The sequence below is a fragment of the Rhinocladiella mackenziei genome (genome assembly GCF_000835555.1).
Source record: "Rhinocladiella mackenziei CBS 650.93 unplaced genomic scaffold supercont1.4, whole genome shotgun sequence".
NCBI classification, from domain to species: Eukaryota; Fungi; Ascomycota; class Eurotiomycetes; order Chaetothyriales; family Herpotrichiellaceae; genus Rhinocladiella; species Rhinocladiella mackenziei.
This window is the reverse complement of record NW_013550601.1, coordinates 444,110-462,506: the sequence shown is the minus strand read 5'-3', so window position 1 is coordinate 462,506 and position 18,397 is coordinate 444,110. Positions and strand designations below refer to the sequence as shown.

Genomic DNA, 18,397 nt, shown 5'->3' with positions numbered 1-18,397 from the left:
ACCAAGATACCCGTCCACCTCCATCTTCCTCCCTGCTAGAGTATTGTGTCTCACACATACTTCTACCCCTACATTCATTCACCCGTTCAGGGATACCTAAGCCTATACATATCCCTTGAATTTCAAACTCGACCAGACGCACCTAAATACCTGAAGAAAGGGATCAACGCAGCAACGCGTCAAAAATGGGTCACGGCAGGACACTCGAGTACCCCAAGACAGCTGTGAATAAGGTGAATCGGTATAACGTGCGAGGTATGGCTTCTCACAATAACTCGGGAGATGATATGGCGCTCTTTTCTCTCCCCTCTCCCTCCTGGAATCGGTCACATTCCTCTCCACCCCGACCAAGGGCAAGATCCAAGATTCTCTTTTATCTCCTTCCCCAAAATTTCCATTCCAGCTGTCATAAAAAATCTCAAGCTGGTCTGAGTATTGATTTCTGCAAACAGCAACATATGACCTCGAACAAATCCACGGCATCATCAACGACAGCACTGTCGTGCATGTTTCATTCAACACGCCCGACCCGTCAAACCCGTTCCCTGTGACCCTACCCATGGTCGGTGTAGTGGCAAGTTTCGAACACCCATCCTCCTCCCTCGGCGAACCGCTCGACATCTACCTCCACGGTTACGTGAGCAGTCGACTAATGAATCTTTCCCGCAATGCTGGTACCACCACTTCAGGCACAGACGACTCCGCGCCCACAGGACTCCCCGTGACCGTGTCCGCGACCAAAGTCGACGGCCTCATCCTGACATTGACCCCCAACACGCACGACGTAAATTACCGCTCCGCCACGCTCTTCGGGTACGCGAGCCTTGTGACGGACCTCGCCGAGAAGCTCTGGGCCATGGAACAAATCACCAACAGCGTGGTGCGGGATCGGTGGCGATTCACGCGCATCCCGCCCGACGGGGCCGAGATGCAAAGTACCTCGATCCTCCGTGTGCGCGTTGCGGGGGGAAGTGGGAAGATCCGCCTGGGCGGGCCGAGAGATGAGCAGAAGGATCTGGTTCGTGAGGAGTTGAGAGACAGTATTTGGACCGGTGTTATTCCGGTGTATGAGCATTTTGGAGAGCCAGTGCCGGGGAAGGGAAATAGAGTCAAAGATGTCCCGAGCCATGTTGCGGAGTTCGCAAAAGAGAGGAGAGAGGGGAACGAGAGGTATGCGACGGAGGCGATTGTGGATACGTCGCAGGATTAAGACTCGAGAACTCAACGCCTGGAGGAGAGAGACGAAGTCAATGAATAAATATTGGACTCAGCTGGCTTCATTGACGGCGAGCGATCGAAGGTCAAAGGTTAATGTCGAAACTTCTTGCTTGAAATTGATATGCGTTGTATTTTCATCTTCGTTGTGTCATTGCTCCATAGATATTAATATGTCAAAGAGAGTTGCCATACACATCAGATCAAATCCCAAAGATCCTAGATCCAAGCAACAGTTTTTTAGCCAAAGGACGAAGGAGCTGGATCGATCAAAGTCTGCCCAAATGTTAATGAATATATGCCAGAGGTATTGAATGCAGACGACATCGTCCAGATCAAAGTCGAAAGAGCCTGTTTCAATGGAAGGGTTCCGGTGAAAGGACGACACAAATTCGTATGGGATAATCTATTGATTGATTAGTATCTTGATGGAATCTTCTTTTTTCGCCGCAAGGGATGTCGATGTCCATAGCTCCCATTGAAGTTCCCTCCTCGTTGTTCCGTTGCTTTCCAATTTTCTCCAATACATGAATCGGATCAATTTGGGGAATGAAGATTCGTATAATAGCAAGGCAAGGTGGTGTTCCGAAGCTGGGACCAGAGCTTACGGATCCATTCTCGCGTACAGTCTTCTCGAAGGATTCGAAACCACACACTCACGCAAAGTTATGTAACATTGGAAAGGTGTGGGAGAGCCCAGGAGTGTCGGGATGGGCAGATTCCAACTGAGCCCAAACGGCCCTCGTTGAATCAAAGAGTACGAGACGTAGAGCGGGGTGAACTTGTACACAAGTTGGACAAAAAGTCCGATGTCAATTCTCTCTTTCCTTCCGTTTCAAAGGATCAGCCCGAAGGATGAGGAACACGGACACAAAGCAGGAGGCGCATTTTTGGTGAGAGGTGCTGAAATCGTCTCATCGTGTCAATGGAGCCCTCTAGTCCCCAGTTTCGGATGGTTGTGGTTGAGCTGGTGGTCGGCTGTGTGGGCAATTCTTCAGAACATGCTGCCTCCCTTGGCGAATAACTCCTTCTCACCCTAGAGATAGAGGCATCTCGACCCACTTGAGACAATAATCTTTTGCGGAGAAGGAAGAGGTCAGATGTGTTAGACATACACGTTGCCCTCTGCCTCATGATCTCATGGCATGATGTGCGCTGTTGAAGGACAATGAACCCTCATTCCTTTGCTCGTTTGACGTTGAAAGGCTGTCTCCGCATACTCTTGTCAGCTTTTCATTGCCTTTTTTTCTGTCTCTTCTCCATAGGTAACGGGCAATTACACCGGCCACGATGGCTTAATGCGCGCCATTCGTGACCTTTCACCCTTTCTTTCTGCCCCTGTTGTTTCCTTCATTCAGTCATTCATCTCCTTGCCTCCGTCTCGGTTTCTTCCTGTCTTCGGGAGTATATATCTCCCTTGAACGAGTCAAGCTTTGAACATACGACGTGTGATTTTTCAGCTTTCTCTTCGAGATAAGATCGATTCTCCGGCTTAACTTTCTAACTGTCGATGTTGTCGGTATTTTCCTTCCGTGAACTCAGGCTCGTCACCATGAAGAAGCTTCGCTCTGGCCACAACTGGATTGAGAGCAAGGTGCGTCGAGAATTGCCAAAGAAGCGTCGAGGTAGGCGCGAAGAGAGAAAGCCCGAGATCGTATTTTGCTATCATGATTAAAGGCAGAGGGGAAAACACTGACAATTTGTTCCGTTAGAGCGACCCAGCCAACTTCTGTCGCGAGAACAACACTCTGGGAACCGATTGTGAGGAGTTCGTTGTCCCAGACTCTCTCATTTCAGATCTTGGCCGACATGTCATCCCACAGAAATATAGTGCTTGGATAAGTTGCCAGCATGAAGTGGATAGAAGGAACATGCAAAAGGCAGCCGAGAGATCAAATGATGAACATTGGCACATCTTCGAGCCTTGACTTCTTCTCGTCTTGCTCCTTTTCAATTTTACGTTTCAAGAACCCATTTCCGTTTGGTCGTGCTGTTGGTCGAGATTTGGTCGTAAAGGATTCATTCTCGCGCACGTGGTCCGGCACATCTGCTGAGTCCTCGGGCTTGGATAAATGGGCTGAAGAATTGTTCACAGGTCGATCGACTCGTCTGCTAACAGGCGAACGACGTCTCAGTGCAGAAGATTCGCTGCTCGGAGGCCGAGCCCTTGAACGGATGTTGTCTGTCGGACTTGCATTTCGACGGGAAGATGCCTTTCGGGTACCCACAGACACTTCGCTATCAGGCTCGTTTTCATCATCACTGACCAAGTTGTCATCGCGACGAGCCCTGATATAACCCAAGCCAGCCCTGGTACTGCTTGACATTCTCTCGAGACCAATCAGAGAAGTTCTCTCCTGAGTGTTGCTCGTCATTAGCGGAGCAAGACTTGTACCAGACCAAAGATCGATCACGTTGTCTTCTTCGTCCTCTTCCACGGATGTTTTACCCAAGACTTGGTGCAGAGTATCTTTCTGCTTCTTCTGTAGCGTGGCCATTTGTAATCGTTTCTTTGCCTCATTAGACATGGGTGACGTTGGTTCAGGTAGAGCTTTTGGCGCTGCCTCCCGAGCTTGCTTGACCAGTCTCTTGTACTCGGCATGATGAAGATGTGCCGTGTAGGACTGCGCGATGGTATAGAATTCATCCTCAACCATGACGTAAATATCGTCACCATCGTATCCTTCTCTCATAAGCCTGGCTAATCCATCAGCCAAAATTGCCATTCACGCCGCACGCAAGACCTTACTCCGGAGTGGGTGGCGCCCGTGGAGGTGATGTAGAAGGTGTCCTACCTGCTCAAGCTCAGTCTGATTCATTTTGCCATAAAACGTTAGAACAGCTGACCTCCCGAATTCTTCTTTGGCGTAGTATGTGTCTGGCGACCCCTGCTGTCCATGCCTCTCTCTTCTACCGACTCCTCATTTGTACCGGCCGAAGACTCCCTCTCTGGCTTAGGACGACGCATTGGAGCAGCTCGCTGGCGCTTCGATGGTGGCTCATGGTCTATGGACCATGGCAATGTGCGAGCCATTTTGTGTATGAACGATAGAAAAGTTGCAAGATGAGTTCAAGGTGGATTTGCGCGTTGTGGGTGGTTTTTGCATATTAATTTATGCATTGCTGCCTTGATAGAAATGAAAGTCGCAGGCAGCACACAGCTGGCGCTTGGGAGATATCGCTAAGAATAAACAAGTTGCCGTTTCTAGCACTATGCGAGTCCAACTTGTTGGCTTCTGTTTGCTCGAGACACTCAAGGTCATGGTCACCGATATTGCCCCACCAGAAGGACTTTTACGATGCAGCATAATTCGCAGAGTCAATTCGCAGTTTAATAACAGCAGAAAAGTCTTCAATCAAAATACATATTCTGCGCAGTTGAGCTTAAAATTATGTTTTTCATGATTTACAACTGATCATCGCTGCCCCCGAGTCAGATGTATCAGTATGGGCCCATCACGTCCGCATAATTCATGTGCAAACCTGCAAAACGCCGATGCCATATCTGCTTTTCGCAATGTATCATATCCCTTTTTTAAAGATCCAGAATGACCAATGAGCCCCTTGGATCATACCAATGCGCCTGTTCGTGATAAAACGCGGTACATCTAACAACGCCAGCCAGAGAACACGATCTACTTGTAGATCTCAGAAAGATACCATCATGCCTCGCCTGGTTTCTTGGAATTGCAACTGACAATTTTGACTTTGTCTGCTCGAAATTCTTGACCGCCTTCACTCTTGAATCTCACATCCTTGACCAGAAACGTCCAGACATCATCGCAAAATCGGTAGGTTTCCAAATGTCCCTGCGCCACCAAAGTCAGTTTGGCTCTGAAATAACGGCGCGGTTATGATTGACAGTGAACATACCTTGAACGTAAGTCTGGATTTAACCTTGTCTGCCAAAGTCTCTGCGATTGCGCGATCAAAGTTGCTCAAAATCTTCATGGCCAACTGTGGCTCGATTCGGCCATCGTTAATTAAGTCGTCGATTGTGTCAATAAGTGCCTCGCCGATGCTGCAAATAGGTTTCAATTAACATTTTGATTCAAGACCAGTAAATCCACTCATCAAGTCATGTCCGGGAAAAGACAACATCAGGCATTCAACAGTCACGAAGCCGGGCAGAGGAATCATACCTGCTCCCCCGATACAGTTCGTAGTACTGCTGAGTCGCCATCTCCTCTGCCTTGGCTCGGTGTCGATGACCAAGAAGCCTAGGAGGGTCACAAAGTTTCTCCCAGGAGAGGCCAAACGAGATCAAAATGCTCGACTGGAGGAGTTAAAGATGAATTTCAAATGGATGTGGAGGAAAGAGATGACTGGTATCAGAGACGCAGCCTGCGGAGTTCGGAACAATTTAAATCCAAGGCCGACCAATCCAAACCCCACATTGACGCTTTTCCCAGAAAGGTAGTATCATGCCGCTTTATAGCCCCCTTTTCATACTTCAGCCTCACCAAGTGCCCTTCAGCCTTGACCGCCTACAATGGACGTTGATGCTTTGAATTTAGGGTCTGCTTGCAGATGAGACCCAGTAGCTTAATCCATACACATAAACGGCATACAGTTCCTTTGTTGACGAGAGGGGATGGTAAGGGTGCTGAGGATATCCCGCCACCTGCACCTGTTATCTCCTCCTGGTGTCTTTTATCGGAGAGGCAGGATGATCCTGCCGCTTTTCGAGTCACCCGAAGATGAAAGATCCCCGTATGAGTTGTTGTTGATATTTCATTGCGCAAGAACTCATGTGCGCTGACTCTATTTTCCTTTGTACCTTGACCGCGCTGCCGCTATTTGCTCCCCCAAAAGACAACAGAGCTTATTCTCCCACCGCCCTTGACGTGGTTTCGGGGAAGGCATTCTTCTGCAGGGTGCCAGCTTATTGAAGCCCCTACCTTGTCGGTTCATTTCTAATACAGTCATAAAAAGGAAACACTGCCGATAGCCACTGTCGATGCACGGAGAGTTCGGGCCTCTCATGACATTGTCTACCTTGATCCTACGAGCATCTGATCTACAATCCTCCGACTCTCAACATCAACCACAGTCGGGACCTCTTCAATCTCGCTTGAAAACGCTCTCGGCTCAAAAATGGACCGTTTCGGGTAATGAAGGCGTACCATTTGAGAGCACCCAAGAGCCAAAGTTGCTTTCAAAGTCAAGGAGTTCGAACCCAGGCGCAGGGATAAACCCGCCGTCAGTGGCCTGGTACGGATAAGGACCCAACCAGACGTGAGGGGTGAGCGTCTGATAGCTCAAAACGCCCATGGTCTGAGACCCCCCTGTTTGCACAGGGGACGATTGAGTGTCCATTTCTGGTTGCTGTCGTTGTTGAAGGCCCATCAAGTACCGTGTCCTCATTGCTTCCCACCTCAAAAGCAAACCACCATACCAATTAGAGCGTCCTTCAACTGGGGTGATTCGGGAAGACAGTTCTCTTAAGCGGATAGAGACCACGTCTATGTACATTTCGAGCTTGATGATGGATCTGGCTGTTTCGATGTTCCAAACCGGAGTTTGCGCCACAAGCGAAATATTTGTGACGAGCAACATGGAATAGTGCAATAAGGTCCACTGGGTGGATGTGAAACCGGCCAAGCGGTCGACAGGGATCGTCAAGAATGTATCAAGATAGCTCTTTGCGTGCGTGAGGCTATCGAGGAGTATCGCAATGCGGCTGACTGACAATTCGAGATTTCTGGATATGCCATGCAGTCCGATTTCGCGAACAAAGGCTCCAAAAATTTTGGGCCATAATTGTGCACCGGCTTTCCAGCCGTTAGCAGAAAGGAGGGACAGGATTGAGTCATGTTTTCCTTACGATCTTCGACCATTGAAGAAGGTAGTCGTGCTCGCCATTCATTAATCTCTGCGGAGAAGGTATTGAGATATACTTGCATATGCTCTTCGCTCATATTCTGAAGTTGATTGGTTTCAGAATAATTGAACATGCTATACACTCTTTCAGCCTCACGAGTGAATTCCATTTTATAAATCAGCTCGGCGTCGGAGGGAACTTCCTTTGCAGATGCAAGCGATCGCGCACACGCAAGCATGTAGTCATTGTACGGAAGAAAGCTAGTCTTGCGCGTGAGGACAGAATACCTGTACACACTCATGAGCAATCGGTTCTCATCCATCAAAACGTGAACGAAGATACCAAGTTGACATGTGGTAGCAGCCGAGGTAGGCACGCTGAGCCTCTCGGTTCCAAAACTCGGAATTTAGAGCAGTCAAACCTGTAGGCACGACCACGGTATTCTCCACAGTCATCTGTTGATGTTGACCCTTTCCAGGCCGACGAGTTATACCAATATCGACGGCAATGGCAGCGGCAATAGATACCAGCCTGTATACCTGCTGCGTCTTGGGGACGTAGTGTAAATGGATCCTTGAACAACACATACATCAACCGAGCCATCCGATCAAGACACGAGAATGTCCATTGTCTTACCAGGTGAGGTAGACCATCAACCCTTGGAGAAGGTCTAAGTCTTTCCGACCTTCAATGATCAATTTGGAGCTCATTAATCTCAGGTATGCATCGTTCAAAACTTCTTGTTGCCCCTGGTTTTTCCATGATGCCGTAACAAGAATGGCCAGGAGAAGCATGGGACTGGCTTGACGGAGGCTGGATAGTGATGTCGACTCTGGTAGGATGATATATGGAAAGTTCTCGGCTAATTCATTTCGATATTCGTTGAGAAGGACCTCTGCTTCCCCGAACGTGATGAGGTTCTCACTTATGACGTCCGCCGGAGGATAAGAAGCAGGTAAATTCAAGGATGGCTGAGGTGGTTGAGTTGTCTGTGAGGCCGTCGAAACAGACAGGTTGACGTCGGGAGTGGGCTTTTTGAGAATTGACATGACTCTCTCGACATGTCGCTCGAGCTGTTCGATCCTTCGCTCGTAGACTTGCCTTCCGCGTTAGTCAGAGGTTCCGCCGGAAGGGAATGCAAAGCCCAAACAACCAATCCCTTACCTTTCTTCCTGCGTGTTCGCGGTCGCATCTCGGGGATTACGCATGGCTGCCTCTTCTGCGTACACCTGGAGAGGCAGTGAATGAGCCAGGAATCGGAGTGGTTCACAAGTACCAATGACAACGACATGTTGGGTCCTCGGTGGTGATGGCTCACCTTTGGCAGACCCACGGAGGGCCATCACTCATCAAACATCGGAGCTTCTTCTCTTTGCAGGCGAGACATGCGCGGATGGCGTGGGAGGGTATTTCTGTTGCCATACGGATATCGGTTTGTACAGTGAAATCGCAGGTTCTGGGAGGCCACGAGCCGAAGCAGAATGGGAAATGCTTTGTCAAACTTCAAAGACGGCCAAAATATACGGAATAAAGTCTTCTTTCCCTCACGGATCGAAAAATCACGGTTCGATCACGAGGCAGAGCAGAGGGAGGAAGGGGTTCCCTGCATTGTCAGCCAATCAGAGTACTCGGAGGCTTCGGATTCACCGAGCGCCGAAGCGCCGAATTCGATAGCCTTTGCTCCTCTTATTGTTTCGGTAGGGTCGTTGCGTTCCTTACTACCGGGCCAGTCCTCAGACCCGAAGAATATCGTGTGGTCTGCCGGTTGTGTCTGGAAATGTAGCGGTCAGGATAATACGTGAATAGAGTTCACCCGATCTAGGAACTAAGCATGGTCATTGTTCCCAACCCGAGATATCTTCTATTCATCGCCTTCTCAACATATTTTATAGCAAGTATGGGCAACATGCAAATCTAGGCCTTTTGAAATGTATCTTCGCTCTCAAAAGTATTGTACCGTTTCTCCGACATGAACTCGTGTGCAGCCACATGTGAGTCCGTCGAAGGATCCCATTCCTGGCGAGGAGAAAGACTTGCCTGCAGATCAATCTTCGCCAGAATAGGCGAACTTCGAGTGCTTGCGAATCGCAGGACCCTGGTAATATAAGAGGATAGGGATCAAGCAACAAGCTAGCGCGATGAAAGCAAGTAGACTTGAAGCCCATTGGTAGCCCAGATTATCATACCTATGTCTCCAAATCAGATTGGGGGCTATTCAAAAGAGATATATTAGTAGCTCACATCTGAATCGTAAAAAGAACAGTGCAGGCGCCCCATATCGATCGGATGAGTGTTTTTGCGGCGACCGCAGAAGCAGCAGTATGTTGATATGAGTCCACAATGTAATTGTTGAGCGCGTTGTAGAGAAAGACGAATCCAAGGCCAATGGGAAACCCAGCTAGACAGGGCCCAACCCAGGATAGGCGAGGATAGGAGGTCCATGCAAAGATAAACATGCCTATTGGTATAGACCAGGCACTGAATATCATCGGAATCAATCGCAGTTCGGGAGGAGGCATGCCTTGATGTTTCGCTCGCAGAGACAAATAATGCCGGTTGACGAGAGGAGCACAGCAAACTCCGATCATGATGCCGCCAGTAATGGGGAGGAACATTAGTCCTGTAATACCCGCTGAAAATCCTTTGCCTTCGCCGAACACGAGGGGATACCTGGATCAGTCAGCCACTTAGCCAACTCCAACTTGCAAGGCCATTTGAGCACAGGGATGCAAACCTACGCAACAAAGAACATGTAGATGAGGCCGTACAGCACGGCGGCGTAGAGAGAAAAGAGAGTGACAATCGGTTCCGTGAACAACAGCCTCAGGGGTCGAGCTAGGTACACCTGAGCTATATGCTTGAACGAATGCTGGATGAGCTCGTGCTCAGCCGCATAGCTGTCGTCCCCAGTAGTTTTTCGTAATTTCTTCGCTCGTCGTGAAAGAATGGTTGGTGCATATGTTTCTGGGACGAAAAGGAGCATACATGCGTACAGGAAGCCCGTCAGGATAAGTTGCAGGTAGTACAACCAACGCCAACCGAGGTTCTCATACGTGAAGCCTCCGATCAGAGGGCCTTTTTGACGAGTTAGGTACCAACATATAAGTATTCCTGTGACAGTGCAAAGACGGACCGAAAATTGGGCCCAGGAAAGGCGCTGCGCTGAAAACTGCCATAGGAACGCCACGCTCTTCTTGTCGCCATAAATCCGCTAGAGTACCACCGATCTAAGCTCTCTCATCAGCGACAATAAAATCTTTAGGATTTGCAGGCCGAGCAGCAGGTGAGAGCCCGCCAACGGCGTGAAGGGAATGTTCATGGAATGCTGGTGAGATACTAAGCGAGAAAGACTCACATTGGCCACAGGGACACTGATAGCAATCCCATCGATTGCTCGACACACCAACAGCGTCTGAATGTTTTGCGCGACGGCACAGGGGATCATGAAGATGACAGCGACCCCAAAAGTGCTCACATAGATGATCCATCGACCGTAGAGCTCCGAAAGTGGGCTAAAAACCAGAGCTGGAGTGATGTCAGCAAGGATTTGAAAGATAGAAGAAGCTTTCCCATACGTCCAACACCAAATCCAATGACAAACAAAGTAATAGTAAGCAAAGCCACCTCTTCCGAGGTGCCAAAGCGTTCTGCTACACCTCCAATACCAGGCGTGATCACGGAAGAAGAGAAAGCCACAGCAAAGCACGTCCAGGCCAAAGTCATAGTAATGAGCCACTTGCGTGCCGGGGAGAAGTTTTTCGGATTTTCCAAGTCCGACGGGGAGAAAGTGACCAGTTTGTATTTCTTGATGCTTCCTTCACTCGTCGCGATTTCCTTTACCTCGTAGCTATGCGACTGGGCCTCTGTTGGGCCCGGGGTCTCTTTCTCATCTCCATCGAGACTGAGTGGGAAAGATACCTGGTTCTGGGGGAGTTCTTCGACACCAGTTGACTTCACCCGGTGCCTAGACGTACCATTTATGTAAGCACCCTATCGTCTAAATCCGAAATTGCATGGATGAGACGCATACAATTCTCTTGGACGCTCTCTCTGGTCCTTTTCCAAGTCAGAGTGCGTACTGCCCTCTGGTAGATTGTCTAAGTCTGCCATAGCTACTCCCGTGTAAAGATGAGTTGGAACACGATGGGAGACGGGGATTTCACCGAGGATTTTATAGGTTGGCACCGTCGCCCTTGCGACAGGCGCCTTTCTTGCCATGCTTCAGAGTCCTGTACTGTCAACTTCGCATACCGGCGGTTGTCACGATTCGGAGGACGAGAGGTGCCGGGGATCCGAAAGGTGGAAAATCTGGAGAATAATAGAACGGTGGAAGGCCAAATACCGCATCACCGGAAGTAGAGATCGCATATGGATCATGTTGGTACCTCGCAAGCGTCGGGAGTAATCATTGTGGACTAGGATATCATTCGGATCCCAGATGAACTATGACGAGCCCAAAGTGGCCGGCTCTGCGCTTTACTTCGGCGCGCGTTTTCGGTTCTTCCGACACAATTATTTCCTGGTCCAGCGACCTAATTCTCAAAGACGCTTTTTCAGTTCGGGTCTAGTTTTCATACACGGGGCGGGTATGAGGTAAAATGTTCACATGTCGGTCCCTGGATCAGAAATGCTCAATTCGATGCACGAAACTGGAAGGTGCCGAGTTTTGAAGAATGGGAGACGCCCCTTCATATTACCGTTGGACAGAAGTTTGGTGCGAAATCTCCCCCGGCTCAATCGACAAGGTCTTGATTCCTAAGTGAGCGGTTTCTCTCCAAAAGCCTTCAACAATTCCTGCTCGCAAAGTTGTATCAGCAAATTGGGTCAAAAGCCACACCACGCCAAGGGATCATGTCGATTTACCTTCAAGTGCGAGTTTGGAGCCAGCATAGGCGCTACAGTCAGGATGACCAATCCGGCCGGAAGGAGAGCCGACAAAGATCGTTATTCCTACACGGCGTTGGCGAAAGTGCGGAAGAAGCGCCCGGGTTACCTTGATCGTGCTGAATATGTTTGTATCAAATTGAGCAAAGAAATCTTCGTATCTATCATGATGTGAGCGAGGTCAAATTACCCAGGAAGAATTATGGATGGTACTCACCTAAAGTCTCCCAGGGGCCAACTGCCATGTAAGAAGCATTGTTCACCAGCACGTGTACTTTCCCATAGATGCTAATAGCCGTTGCAGTTGTTTCTTGTATGCTTTGTTGGCTATTCGTAATATCGAGTTGCAGGATAGCAGTCAGCTTTTCCAATTTTCGCGCAGTTGCAATTACCTTGTCTCCTCGTGCAGGACTACTGTGGACAAATTGTTCTCCAAATCCGGACGAGGGTCCGGTGACGAGCCACACGAGCTGAGACATCTTGATTCCAACTTTGTGAATAACTCAAGGTGGGATGCCTTTGGGGTATGTTTGGTCTTCAGCTTCGGTGGATCAAGGTCTAGTACACCAGCCTAGCTTCAACACCACCGGATCTTGACAAAATGGCATGTCGCCGTGTGATTTGACGTCCCTCAACATGGCTAGCAATAATTCTGCTCTTTTCAATGCTCCAGGAATGAGGACGAGAGGTACATTCCGATTCCGATTCCGAAAGGAAGATGCACTCGAATTGGAAATTCGGATTCCTTGGCATCAAGCGATGGAGAAAATAGTAGCCATGGCGATCCACGGAGTATTTGCATCTATCCACTATCGCCGTATATTCTGTGACGATTTTATCCAGCTGTGACGCAAAAGGTGGGGATAGAGATGAATAATTGTAGTCTGAACAGTGAGAAAACATTGAACGGACTCACGCTTGGCGGCTGTTGGATCCCCCTGATGGGGTTTGAGGACTGGGGGGTGGCATTTTATTGGTGCTATCACCGTCATGACATCTTCCTACCGAAGCGCTTCCCAGCCACAAATTCATCAGGAATCAGGAACCTCGTCAATCGTGCGAGTGATGAGTGCCGAAGAACATGGCTCTGGCATGTCCAAAAGTCCTCGGCCAATCTGCAAAGCCGTGCTTGAAGCTCCCGTTTATTCGACAACGGCGTGCCGCCTTCTTTCATACTGCTCCAAGCGGATCTGAGGATCAATCCAAGAATCTTCCAGAGTCGGCAGACAAAAAAGAGAAATCAGAGAATCTCAGGAGAACCCAGAAGAGCATGGCAGAGGTTGATGAAGAGATGCGCAAGGCTATGGAGAATTTGGCTGGCGATGGCGGAGAAGCCGGTGTCGAGCTAGAAGATGGGAAGCCCGTCGCGATGAAAAGAGGGGTCCGAGAAAACATGTTCAGGTACATTTGAAACGGGGTAAATCATGGTGCAAAATTGCAGGCGCTGGCCGATTTCGAGCGTCTGATAAGATTATATTAAGAGTAGGAATCTCGCATAATGAGAATGAAGGTCGTCCCACGGGTATCATACTGGTCCAACGACGCTCGAAACTTGATGAAATCGAAAGATGCTTTTGACGTACAACACTCACGAGCCCTCGCTGTATAAGTCATTAATATCACCGACAAGGTCGTCCACAGAGCTGCCTCCAGGGCAGTCATACCATATTCCCCCATCTCGAATACATCGTACTTCCCCTGCGAGTCTGACGGTGCAGCTCTTGGTCACATTGTTCTCCTGACTTCTTTCAATACTTGATCGAAGCAAGTCGATGCCTTCTCCCTCGTCACTGATACAAGAATTGAGTTTCTGGAGGTCAAGGCCGTGTTCCATGGCGCAGTCTTCGACCAGGTCTCGTTCGGGGATATCTTGGTAATCAGAAATCATGCAGTTGGCGAATCCGAGCCAGAGTTTGACATCGGGATATGCTTTGGCTGCGCAGAGGATGATGATATTGCCCAGGCATTCACCAGGGCCATGCTTGCAGGAAACCGCGTCCGAATGGGGATCGATACTGAATGGATGTAAGCACACGCAGTTTGCAAGACCATGGAACATATATTACCTTCCAATGTATGACATGGTGAAGTCGACTTTCTTATTGACTTGTATCATGGTTGGTAGGATCAATTCTTGCAAGCAGTCTCGGGCATCGGGACACTTGGACATGACATGTATCTCCAAAGAGACTTTATTTCCCGCTCCTTCATCCAGAGTGCCTATGCGCGAAGCAGGCAAGTAGGGGTGGGAGTGCTGGTGGTGGACTAAAACTGTGCGAAACAGAGAAATGATAGCTAGTAGTGTGAGGATGGTAGGGACGACACGTCTGAGGAGGTATCTTTGGCGAGCATACATCTCTTCCTCCGCTCTCTCGGTATGAGGCCCCGACTCGTTGTAAGGTGGTGTCTTTTCCTCGGGAGGCGGGTGATGTTGAAGGGCCATGGCACGAGACTGGAAACGCCGGACGTGAGGATGAGGAGAAAAGGTTCACGCCTCGAAGCAGTGAGAGAGTGAAATCTTCCACAGGTCAGTCAATAAAGGTGAGGATGGATGCTACTGGAAATGAAGAACACCCGCAGCAAAAGTTGCGGGATGATTGGCTGCGATGGCTTGGTAAGTGTTTGGTACCTAAGCGTGCAACACCTCTCCTTACCTCGATAGATCTTTCCCTGCGTCCACGGTTTAAGCTCTTACTGCCTACATGTTATTATGAAGGAATGTTACGTGCATAATGCGGACAGGGTGTGGTAGGTCGAAGGAATCAATCCGCCTTGCCGTTATCGCAGCCATCTCAAGGCTTAACGGGAGCATTGCTGCACTGGATCCATCGTGATACAATAGCAAAGTACCTTACTGGAAGCTAGCTGTGATGGCTGCGTCGGCCGCCTTTTTCACTCGCCTAATCTTGTCCCAAGAGGCACCAGCGGCCACAGAAAAGGCGCCTTTAATGTTACTAGATTCCAACTAGTCGCCTTCGACTCCTGGTCGCCATGTGGCCTGCAAGAGGAACCCTCAGGACTGTATTAGTTAAGAAATTGGAGGACAGATCCCCTTGATTCCCAGTGACGCGGGTGTGGCCCCGAGAACACCTCTGAAGTCGCTGCTGCCTGTGCGATGCCGGAAGAAATACGTTGTCGATGATTCGTAGCTCTGATGGTAGTTTAATACCTTGAAGGCTAGACCTTTGCCCTCTTCTTTGCCATTTCCCTTCCCAGCGTCACATCCGACTTTCCAAGGTCACATTCTGGACCTTGAACCACGAACATCACTGGGTCTTTTCTCCTCCCTATTGCAATCCGAGTCTGGTCCACCAGTCCTTTTCTGCTGTCGGTGCCTGTTTCATCCATTAACATCGACTTCGCAGCCCACTACCATCTAATCTATGTCCTGTCGTGCTTCATCTTCTCTCCCATCCCTCAGTATCCAAAGTCTGGCCCTTTCCAAAGAATCCCTCGACCTCAGATCAGCTTCTTCCCCGGTGACCCCTGCCCACTTTGTCTCTTCGACCTCCTCCGATGCTGACTTGATTGCCTTGCACGTGAGGAGCCATTTCCCCAAGATTCTGTGCCGTGCAACGCTCAGCCTTCGACTTTCACAACCCTTACACCATGTCTGAGCTGGCATCGATCCAGTCGGCCAGCAATGGCAGTCCGCCCCCGGACGACCTCGAACATGAACTGGATACCTATGTTCAGCCGCTCCTCATCGACGATATCGTGGTGCATAACTTGGCCTATCAATTCTCCAAGGTCTACCAGGAACTAGCCTTACACTCAGAAGAGCAATTCCTCCCTACGCCCGTCACCAAGCTGCCCTCTGGACGCGAAACCGGCCAGTTCCTTGCCATTGATGTCGGCGGCACCAACTTGCGGGTGGCTTTCATCGAGTTACTAGGCGACGCTGATGAACAGTTGCCCACCGCCAATGGTCCAGAGCGGTCACGTGAGACGATCCGAAATGCCCAACGGCCCCGGGTACGTCGAACTTTGGAAAAGGCGTGGCCGATTGGAGAACACTTGAAAATGGACAAGACAGAAGACCTCTTTGCATGGATCGGTGACTGTATCGCTGAGGTCGTGGGCGATCGACTGACTTCTGACATGGGCAGAGTCCCTGTACCGGAGGAGCTGCCCATGGGTATCACCTTCAGCTTTCCAATGATGTAGGTATTCTGACGCAGGCCACCCCAAGCTGCTAATATTTACCGTAGGCAAAATGAGCTATCATCTGCAACCTTGATGCCGATGGGCAAAGGCTTCACCATTACTTCCGATCTTGACCTAGGCTCCACCCTGCTTCAAGGCTACGCACGCCACACTAGGCGACAATCTCCTAGTAGCTCATCGTCTCCTCGAGCGAAAAGGCGAAGGCTCGGTCCTCTGCCACGGTTGAAGATTGCCGCTATTACCAACGATACCATTGCTACTCTGGCTTCACTGGCTTACAGCGTTAAATCATTGCCGAACTCCCGAGTTGCTGCCGGTATTATTGTCGGGACTGGATGTAATGCCACCATTCCCATGAAATTTTCCAGCTTGGGGGAGGCCAAAGTGGAACCCATCAGAAAGAATAAACCTGACGCTACCGAGACCGTCGTCAATACCGAAATCACCATCGCCGGGGCGTGCGGGCCTTTGCAGGCCATCACCACCGACTGGGATCGACGACTAGATGCTGCTTGTGCCCGACCAGGCTTCCAACCTCTGGAATATATGACGGGAGGCCGATATATTGGAGAACTGGTGCGCATCATCTTCTATGACTACATGACCAAAGCGCACAAGCCACCGATTCCGGCTGCCTCGCTTCCTGCCACGATTGTGCACAGTTACAGCTTCACCACCACCTTTGTCAGTGCTGTGGTTGCACGAGCCCGGTCAAATTCTGAACTGGCCGGTGAGTTGAAGCGTCGCATCCCCCCTCCGGAATCTTCCAATTGGGGCTGGTCGCCCCATTCGGCCGGGGCTCTCCGCAAGATTGCACATCTTGTTCAAGTGCGATCTGCTGGTCTCATTGCCGCATCTACCGTCGGTCTCCTCGCGACCGTCGGCGAGATCGCCTTAACAGAACCCGGCAGTCCTGCGTCCCTCCCAGACGGAGTGGTGATGAGCGATAGCAAGCCTCCATCACCCAAGTCCAATATCCCTGCCCTCCCTCCACGTGACATGAGAGATGGACTGTCCCCAGCGCCTGGTGCCACAGCGTGGAAGTCAGGACCTGAAGAATTGGTCATTGCTTACACTGGAGGCATCATTCAACACTACCCTAATTTTAAAGAGCAATGTCAGCGATTCATCGATCGACTGGTCATGAGAGCAGGACCGCAAGACGGCGGCAAGAGTGTCTTTTTGCGGGAAGCTCGTGATGGGGGTATCATTGGGGCGGGTGTTTTGGCAGGCATGGAAACTGGCGATCGACAATGGTCCTGATGGGGGCAGAGAAACGCCTGTGTTGCCAATGGCCCCCTTTAGCATATATCACGACGGACGAACAACGGAATGGTTCTGGAGGATTACTCGTGACGCCAGATGGGTTGCTCGAAAGTCCCGGATTCCATGGCAAACCCCCGGACCACATATGTGGGCGATACAGGAGAAACCCCTGCATTTGAGACGATGTCTGTGGCTGTTCGGGCAACGGCTAATCATGCCTTGAAACAGTTATTGTAGAGAGGACCGTGGACCCAAGTTGGATTGGGGCACGGAGGGTACCATCCCGCCGACGAGCAAGAGGAAAAAGAGTGGGAGAAGTCAGGCTCCAAAAAGTCAAACAAGCCCTAGATCGGCGAGACCGTAGTAGTGCCGGAAAATGGAAGATAGGCGAGGATTGTGGACGGGGCCCCCGCACTCTGGATTGCATGGATCCTTCAAGTGCGACACAGGATGCCCTTTTGAGGGCCTGAGGGCCAGGTAAATTGTTGTATATAGAAGAAAGGACGAGATATTTCGGACAATGGGAGCGTCTGGTTGGGAAAAGGGCGCTTTGATAGAAGGCTGGGGAAGGGCGGGTGGTGGCCGTTGCAGTGGCAATTGAATTTAGTAATGATAACCGTAGTTGGGATGGAGCCAAGCGCGGTCTGAATCGCGTGATGGTGACTTGTCATGACCTTGTCCATGTGCTAAGTGGACTCCGACGCACAGGCTGGAATGAAAACTCTGATCTTTTAGTAACCGCGCATAATACAACGCGGAATCTCGCAATCAGGCCCAGACAAGTCGAGGACGCGGCATCCTCTGGAACACCGTGGTTGATCAGACCTGACTTGAAATAGGAGAGAAAGTCGGATCTCCGATGCCGATCAGAACGACAGGGAGCCAGGGTTTAAACGAGCGAGTGAGCCTGTGGCACCTGGGATTCGAAAACTGACACGCGAGCAGCCAAAAGACAAGAGTGTGAGCCGTTTGACCGAACAAAACGGACAGGGGATAAGAACTCGCTACCAAGTACCGCCCCAGGCTGGCACAGTCGACACA

The 18,397-nt window shown here is 50.1% G+C and overlaps 9 protein-coding genes across 9 annotated transcripts; 3 read left to right on the top strand and 6 right to left on the bottom strand.

Moving 5' to 3' along the window:
• Nucleotides 1–185: 185 nt before the first annotated feature.
• On the top strand, nucleotides 186–1,210 carry Z518_05294 (uncharacterized protein; the record flags this gene model as incomplete). Its single annotated transcript, XM_013416108.1, has 2 exons — nucleotides 186–255; nucleotides 453–1,210. 2 exons carry the CDS (start codon nucleotides 186–188, stop codon nucleotides 1,208–1,210), a joined length of 828 nt encoding a protein of 275 aa, XP_013271562.1.
• Nucleotides 1,211–3,107: 1,897 nt separating this feature from the next.
• Nucleotides 3,108–4,249, bottom strand: Z518_05293 (uncharacterized protein; the record flags this gene model as incomplete). Its single annotated transcript, XM_013416107.1, has 3 exons — nucleotides 3,108–3,912; nucleotides 3,965–4,010; nucleotides 4,063–4,249. 3 exons carry the CDS (start codon nucleotides 4,247–4,249, stop codon nucleotides 3,108–3,110), a joined length of 1,038 nt encoding a protein of 345 aa, XP_013271561.1.
• A 628-nt stretch (nucleotides 4,250–4,877) lies between these two features.
• Nucleotides 4,878–5,398, bottom strand: Z518_05292 (transcription initiation factor IIA subunit 2; the record flags this gene model as incomplete). Its single annotated transcript, XM_013416106.1, has 3 exons — nucleotides 4,878–5,024; nucleotides 5,089–5,236; nucleotides 5,358–5,398. The coding sequence occupies 3 exons, from the start codon at nucleotides 5,396–5,398 to the stop codon at nucleotides 4,878–4,880; spliced, it is 336 nt and encodes a 111-aa protein (XP_013271560.1).
• Nucleotides 5,399–6,306: 908 nt separating this feature from the next.
• Z518_05291 (uncharacterized protein) lies at nucleotides 6,307–8,382 on the bottom strand (the record flags this gene model as incomplete). The annotated part of the gene is made up of 5 exons (XM_013416105.1): nucleotides 6,307–6,989; nucleotides 7,043–7,326; nucleotides 7,382–7,612; nucleotides 7,676–8,140; nucleotides 8,204–8,382. 5 exons carry the CDS (start codon nucleotides 8,380–8,382, stop codon nucleotides 6,307–6,309), a joined length of 1,842 nt encoding a protein of 613 aa, XP_013271559.1.
• Nucleotides 8,383–9,083: 701 nt separating this feature from the next.
• Z518_05290 (uncharacterized protein) lies at nucleotides 9,084–11,257 on the bottom strand (the record flags this gene model as incomplete). The annotated part of the gene is made up of 7 exons (XM_013416104.1): nucleotides 9,084–9,225; nucleotides 9,281–9,709; nucleotides 9,778–10,114; nucleotides 10,173–10,266; nucleotides 10,395–10,564; nucleotides 10,615–11,003; nucleotides 11,070–11,257. The coding sequence occupies 7 exons, from the start codon at nucleotides 11,255–11,257 to the stop codon at nucleotides 9,084–9,086; spliced, it is 1,749 nt and encodes a 582-aa protein (XP_013271558.1).
• A 771-nt stretch (nucleotides 11,258–12,028) lies between these two features.
• On the bottom strand, nucleotides 12,029–12,402 carry Z518_05289 (uncharacterized protein; the record flags this gene model as incomplete). The annotated part of the gene is made up of 2 exons (XM_013416103.1): nucleotides 12,029–12,084; nucleotides 12,141–12,402. The coding sequence occupies 2 exons, from the start codon at nucleotides 12,400–12,402 to the stop codon at nucleotides 12,029–12,031; spliced, it is 318 nt and encodes a 105-aa protein (XP_013271557.1).
• A 602-nt stretch (nucleotides 12,403–13,004) lies between these two features.
• Nucleotides 13,005–13,334, top strand: Z518_05288 (uncharacterized protein; the record flags this gene model as incomplete). Its single annotated transcript, XM_013416102.1, has 1 exon — nucleotides 13,005–13,334. The coding sequence occupies one exon, from the start codon at nucleotides 13,005–13,007 to the stop codon at nucleotides 13,332–13,334; it is 330 nt and encodes a 109-aa protein (XP_013271556.1).
• A 177-nt stretch (nucleotides 13,335–13,511) lies between these two features.
• Z518_05287 (uncharacterized protein) lies at nucleotides 13,512–14,366 on the bottom strand (the record flags this gene model as incomplete). Its single annotated transcript, XM_013416101.1, has 2 exons — nucleotides 13,512–13,938; nucleotides 13,990–14,366. The coding sequence occupies 2 exons, from the start codon at nucleotides 14,364–14,366 to the stop codon at nucleotides 13,512–13,514; spliced, it is 804 nt and encodes a 267-aa protein (XP_013271555.1).
• Nucleotides 14,367–15,532: 1,166 nt separating this feature from the next.
• Nucleotides 15,533–17,353, top strand: Z518_05286 (uncharacterized protein; the record flags this gene model as incomplete). Its single annotated transcript, XM_013416100.1, has 2 exons — nucleotides 15,533–16,086; nucleotides 16,135–17,353. 2 exons carry the CDS (start codon nucleotides 15,533–15,535, stop codon nucleotides 17,351–17,353), a joined length of 1,773 nt encoding a protein of 590 aa, XP_013271554.1.
• Between the last annotated feature and the right edge of the window lie 1,044 nt (nucleotides 17,354–18,397).